This window comes from Hibiscus syriacus, unplaced genomic scaffold (assembly GCF_006381635.1).
Source record: "Hibiscus syriacus cultivar Baekdansim isolate YM2019G1 unplaced genomic scaffold, ASM638163v2 tig00110467_pilon, whole genome shotgun sequence".
Taxonomy (NCBI): Eukaryota; Viridiplantae; Streptophyta; class Magnoliopsida; order Malvales; family Malvaceae; genus Hibiscus; species Hibiscus syriacus.
Genome location: NW_024062749.1, coordinates 381,886 through 388,807, shown reverse-complemented (window position 1 = coordinate 388,807; position 6,922 = coordinate 381,886). Strand labels below are relative to the sequence as shown.

At 40.2% G+C, this 6,922-nt stretch overlaps 1 protein-coding gene across 1 annotated transcript; it reads left to right on the top strand.

Annotated features, from left to right (window-relative positions):
* The first annotated feature begins 4,462 nt into the window (after positions 1-4,462).
* Positions 4,463-6,776, top strand: LOC120127469 (probable protein phosphatase 2C 49). The gene is made up of 4 exons (XM_039145386.1): positions 4,463-4,780; positions 5,271-5,459; positions 5,551-5,786; positions 5,894-6,776. The coding sequence occupies exons 1-4, from the start codon at positions 4,589-4,591 to the stop codon at positions 6,459-6,461; spliced, it is 1,185 nt and encodes a 394-aa protein (XP_039001317.1). The 5' UTR covers positions 4,463-4,588; the 3' UTR covers positions 6,462-6,776.
* Positions 6,777-6,922: the final 146 nt, after the last annotated feature.

The following is a 6,922-nucleotide window of genomic DNA, read 5'->3' as shown; positions in this document are numbered from 1 at the left end:
AGTTCAAGCTGCCAAGTCAAGGGAAAGACTTGGTCCAATTGATGGGATCAACGCGGCCAAGCAAAAAGACAGACAAGGCAAGGCTATTGATGTTGAGACAGCCAAGCCTAGACGAAAGCCCGTTGCGATTGCGAATGATCGAGCAATCAAGTCAGGGGCAAGACTTGACGAGGCTACATGTTCCAAAGTAGCCGAATCAAGGGGAAAGCATGGTGCGACTACAAGTTCTCAAGTAGTCAAGCCAGGATCGAGACGTGACGAGACTGCGGGTGTCAAAGCAGTCGAGCACAGGAAAGGACCCGGTGCGATAGCAAGTGATAAAGCCGTCAAGCCGAGGGTGCAAAGTGAGCAGGTTCGCTCACAGTATGTCAAGATGGAGGCGTGGTCCAAGTTGAGGCGCCTCAGGCATAAGGGGACACTGAAGGAGTATGTGAGCCGATTCAGAAGACTCGTGCTCAAGGTCCCAAGTTTGACTGAAGAAGAGGGATTCTTCACCTTCATGTTCGGATTGAAGCCGTGGGCAAAGAGGGCGTTGGAGCGAAGGGAAGTCAATGAGCTATCTGAAGCCTTGACAACCGCGGAGTCCATCAAAGAGTTTGGAGTCAAGAAGAACAAGACTTCCAAAGCAAAGCCCAAAGCCGAGGGTAGCGGCAGGAGATTCCGAAAATGAAGGCAAGTCGGATGATGAGGAAGGTTGTTCCTCGAGTGGTAGGGAAAGTCCACTCAATGATGAACCAGACGGTGGATCTGGTAATGATGTGTGCACTAGTTCAAGTGACACAGATGCTAAGCCGAGGGTAAGAGTCGAGCAAGCGAAGGGGCACAAACTTGAGGTGCCAACAATGTTGCGAGATTACCCGAGGGGAGCCGAGTCATCCAAGGTGATGGATGAGCCCAGGATCGAGTTGTCCAAAGAAGAGGACGAACCAAGGATCGAGGGGGCGTTGCGACTTGGCTCAATACGGTTCATTTCTGCCAAAGCAAGTAGAGGCCAAGGGCAGACTGAGTTGACCATGTCCAAGGAATCGAGACAAGGGCTTACCGAGGACGTTCAAGAGAGGAACAATCCTTCAAAGACTCGTAGACAAGAGTCGAAGGAGGCCAAGACGTTGAGGGACAAGGCAACCATGGAGACACCACCCATTTCAAAGGTGGGAAGCGAGCTCCAACCTTCGTGTTAGAAGGGATGAAGCAAGCAGGGGCATCGGACTTTGCCGCGAGAAAGTGCCGATGCAGGATGGCGCAAAGAACTCCAATGACAAGGGTTCAATGCGGGGAGTGTCAGACTTCATTGAGCAAGAAGGGCTGACGCAAAAATTTGAGCAAATGCCAACTAAATCAGAGGGGAAGGTACATCTCAACACTATTCTTGTGTTTTTGTGAGCTTGATTTGCAATTTCAAGTGAGTGTAGGTCGGGCAAGACCTAACTCTTAACGCGGATGGAACAAAGTTTGGATGGGATCCAAGACTTTGCCGCAAGGGACAAGGAGGTCCAAGTCGAGGCAAATCAAGACTTGTAGGAATGAGTTCCTACGGAAGAGATGCACTTGTGGGCGTGTTAGCCCGTTTCATCACTTGGCGGCAAGAGCCGATGCGAGCACAGCCATTATGGGAGGCTAAGTCCTTATGGGGGGGACATGAGCAAGCGAAGGCGTCGAAAGGCAACCAAGTTGATGTGAAGTATGGCGCGAAAGATCGGGAAGTTACAAGCCAAGGCAAGCAGTTCGTATGGGAGAACCGCGACAAGCCAAGGCCCTGAAGAGTTTCCAAGATGGTGTTGCCCAGGATCGTCGAGTGCAGCGACGAGGGCGTCGCTAGGTTCGGTGGGGGAGAATGTCACGGGCTAGAAACTTGGGTCCGAGACATCGGTGTAAGCGTCCGACCAAGAGGTTCAATACTGAGAATCGGGCTTACCGTGACCACCAGACTTAGCCAATTCTTGGAGAATGCTTAACAAGTCCGTGAAGGATCTATTCCGAGGCGTCCGAGGAGCGACGAGGGCGATGGGGGCAGTGTTGTCGAGGCTCGTGGATTCGAACCGAGACATGTGAGCAGATATCTGTAAGAGAATTATACAGACTATTGGGCTTGCCCAGAACCATCAGATCTGGCCCATTCCTTGGAGGATTCTAGAAGGATAATGTTAGGTGGGATTTCCTTGATTTAAGGGATTGGGTTAGGTGGGAATCAATCCTAGCCCTTCATGTAAAACGATCTTAGCCATCGATTGAGAGGGAGCTCCCCTATAAATAGAGAGCTCTCCTCCTCATTTGTAATCACCCAATTCCATTCTTCTCTTTGTGAGAGAGTAATAAAGCTCTGAGGCATTTGCTCTATTCTTTCCGAGTTCTTAGTTCTTTGTTCTTGTTGCCTATCTCGGTGGCCAGGAGTAGCCACCTTCGTGTTAGCACTTCCACACGATAGTCCGACCTTGTCGGCATTCTAAAGCTTCCGCAATCCGAAGCCTTGAGGGCTTGGTTCCAACCTTTGTGAGTTTGCACACTCACTTAGCTTGGGTAAGGCTTACTTAGTCGCCGAGAAGACCGAGGAGCGTCTAAAGCGTCTAAGGCCGCACGACCCGTCAGACCTTGACTCTGATATTCCGACGGTGTGAGGCGTCGAAGTTCTGGGGGCGTGACAATATTATAAAGCTAACCATGATAAGATTTTGCTCGAATCGAAGGGTCCATAATGCCTCAGACCATTCCGGGCTAGTTAAATTCCTAAGATATATTCCATCGGCCATGACACTACCGTTTAAGTGTCAACGTTCTAAGTTTGCGCTTTTAGTTATGGGATAAAATAATATTTAGTCATCGAAATTTTATATAGATTTCTAAGTTTTTTTGACATTTTTATAACATTTTTATTATTAATCCATTTGATATCATGAACATAATTTCAAAGTTTTATGCCATCCCAAAAATTCAAATTTAAGAACTAATATAAAAAAAAAAACCAGAATCAAATTAAAAAATATATTAAATTTAAAAACTGAATGTTCCTTTATCCTTTTAGCTAATTACACTCTTAAATTTTATTAAAAATATGTTTAAATTCAAACCTTCAAATCAGCAGTTTAGTGATATAATTGAAAAGAAGAATAGTTTAGTGATCAAAACAGAATGAAGAGGATAGTTTAATGACGTTAGGAGTAGCTTACCCAAATTAAGAAAAGGTATCCACTGCAAACGCGTGGTAATGTAATTAACCGTACAGGAGACGGGAACGCAAAAGCTTCTTCAATTTCCAGAGTTATCCGGACCGTCCAAAAGCTAATGGGGCCCAATGCTTTATTGGCATGACAGTCTCGATCCGTTTCGACCTCGTCTTCAGATATTCCAGACAGCTTAAATAGACACGCGCGAGTAGTGAGCAATATATAAATATTTTATGTAAACTTTTAATTTACGACATATAGTATAATTTATTTTACATTATATTGATTTAAATTTAAATTTAAATTTATTTTGACAATGAATCACAAACTTTATCATTTGAGGGCAGGTTTGTCCACTTGAACAATAAATAGTTGACTCGGTGATCTCCCAACGAACACACGCAACCGGTCATGAAATTGTTAACGATTTTAATTTTAGTTATTAAATTTTAGTTTGTGTTAATTTGGTCTCTACATAAAATCATCAATTTATTAGGCCACTGTTATCATCAGTAGTCGTCCGTTATCATTCTTTATTCGTAACAAGAACAATTAGAATATAAGCATTTCAGTTATAATTTTTTTCTTCAAAATTTTTTCCACAAAACTCACTGAAAACGACAATAAAACATTTAAATATTCGACGTTTTAATGCTATGATATCCTCCAACAATCTTTCGATAAGATTAATTTTGATAAAATTAATTTTAAAATATGTTGTTTATATTCTCAAAAAAATGTTTCTCACTATTTGAATTTTCGAATAAATCCCTTAATAAATCTCTTAAACTCAAAAAACAATAATTTTATATTTAATTTCATAAATAAAAACATTAAAAATATAATTCCATAAATTGATACAAGAGGACACATTGTTTGACGTGCTCATTTTGATAATTAATTATAAAATTGATAAAATACACAAATAACCTCTAAACTATGTTAAAAACGATTTTTTAAGGCACAACAAATTTAAAAATTATAAAATAATCATAACTTATTAAATAGTTATAAAATTTATCATTAAATTTTATTAATTTAATATAAAATAATTATTAAAATGTATCATTATTTTATAAAATATAGTAATGATTAATTTATAATAATTTAATTTTTAGTAATTATTTTGAAAATTGTATTGATAAAAAATATTTTCAAAATAGTTACTATATATTATAAACACTTGTGATTTCCTCTATCAAAAGGTTTAAGACTAACACGTGGCAATCAACAGTATTAGTTACCTCTTCGTCCTCTTCTCTGACCTTATAAGAACGAATTCAAGCCCACCAACACCAACGTTTGATCGTTTTTGAAGGAAAAAAAAATTCTAAATCGATTTTTAGTCTAGTTTGAAGAAATTAAATTTTGCCCAAGTCTCTTTCGTGTTCATTTAAGGTGATTTTCTGACAAAAAGGGTGAAAAATATGGTGGCTGAAGCCGAGGTTGTTTGTCAACAGAGCGTGCCGGTGTTGGACGTTTCGTTCTTTCATAAAGGAAGTAATATCGGGGAGATTGATGAAATCGTTGCGATTTCGTCGCCAGTTTCTTCACCTAAGTTCCGACAAGTTCGTGTAGCTGCTGAGTCGGTTGCCGCCGATTTATCCACCGCTCAACTGGTTAGACATTTCCCCAGTTTTTTTTTTTTTGTATGTATGTTAAGAACTTGAATTTTAATGGCTGTTGAATCATAACTAAGTTTCTTAATGAAATATAAATATGCTAGGTTTTATTTTCTTGGGATTTAGCTGAGATGATTCACTATTATATTTCTGTTTATGTACAACTTCCAAAGGAAAATATGTTCATCGCTTGTATCTTTGGGAATTACGATCCATTGATTTTTCTGTGTTAGATTTTTGAGAAAATATGTTTAAATTGTTAAGTTTATAACCTGGGCGATTGAATTTACGTTGTTAAGTTTTGACGAGGATTTATCTACCAATTTTTTAGCCGAGTGTCGGGAATTAAAACTGGATTTGTTTAGCTTTTCCACTGCTAATTGGAGAGCCTTTAAATTGCTAGTATATATTTGTTTGCTATTATATCAATAATTTAAAGTTTAAACCTTTCAAGGGTCATTGATTTTTTTTCCTTTTCCTATTACAGGATGTGAAATCTTTAGATGAAGTCCCAGTTGAATCTACAGTACAGCAATATGTCCCGAGTATCCGTTCGGGTAGCTTTGCTGACATTGGACCGAGGAGATACATGGAAGATGAACATATTAGAATAGATGATCTATCATCACATTTGGGATCCCTTTTCAAGTTTCCTAAACCTAGTGCTTTTTATGGGGTAATTATTGTTTCTAGCTGTTGCTGCTGCTGCCTTTAATTCGATTCCCTTGTACAGAGTTAAAACTAATGTAGTTTCACTTTGTATCCAGGTGTTTGATGGTCATGGGGGTCCTGAGGCAGCAGCATATATAAGGAGAAACGCCCTTAGATTATTTTTTGAGGATGTCGATTTTCCCCATTCATGTGACGTTGATGATGATTTCTTGGAAGGGATCGAGAACTCATTCCGGAAATCATTTCTTCTTGCTGACCTAGCTCTTGCGGATGATTTTACTGTGAATAGCTCTTCTGGAACAACAGCACTCACTGCTCTTATATTTGGGAGGTATCTGTGTGCGTCATGGCATTGGTTGCTTTCTTTTTCACTTTTGATTATTCTTGAATGATGTTCTAAAGTTTAATTCTTTGCCTGACGTCTTGTCTGTGGTTTAGGCTTCTAATGGTAGCCAATGCTGGTGATTGCCGAGCGGTTCTCTGTCGAAAAGGGGAGGCAATAGATATGTCTGAGGACCACAGACCTATTTATCCATTAGAACGGAGGAGAGTGGAAGAGCTTGGTGGGTTCATTGATGATGGATATCTTAATGGAGTTCTATCGGTTTCCCGAGCCTTAGGGGATTGGGACATGAAGTTCCCAAAGGGTTCTTCTTCACCTCTCATTGCAGAGCCCGAGTTTCGCCGGGTGATTCTGACAGAGGACGATGAGTTCCTCATCATCGGATGTGATGGGATTTGGGATGTCATGTCTAGTCAACATGCAGTTAGCATAGTTCGCGGAGGATTACAAAGGCATGATGACCCTGAGCAGTGCGCTAGAGACCTTGTCATGGAAGCCTTACGTCGCAACACATTCGATAATCTCACTGTCATCGTTGTATGCTTCTCTGAACCTGATCACTGTGAGCAACCATCTCCTCGTCAAAGAAGATTTTGTTGTAGCCTCTCTGCAGAAGCCCTGTGTAGCTTGAGGAGCTTGTTGGATGGTAATGCCAATCGGTGATCCTAAGTTTGATTTCTAAATAACATTCAACCTGGAATATTATATTTATACACTGTTTCTGGCTGCTTCAGTTAGAGATACATAAAAGCAGCTAACAGTTTTGCGGTGGTTGGTTTTATATTTATGTTGGATTACGGGTGGATGTACATAGAGAATGGTGGTGTAAATGCTGATCTGATCTATTCATGTGAGCTTAGTAGCTCAAAGACATTCTTTGTTTCTTTTACTCAAAATCCAGGTGCCCTTTAATTGGTGTATTTCATTGTTCATTCGTGAGATATATATATTGTCAATGAAGAACCAAATTTCAATTTATGTCTTTCTTTTCAAATTTCCCAAGATGGCCATATCCTTTCTTGGAGCTCAACACAGCCGGTACTTTGCCAGGTAAATAGAGAATGGTTGTGTAAATGTTGATTTGATCTATTCTACGAGCTTAGTAGCTCAAAGACATTGGATTA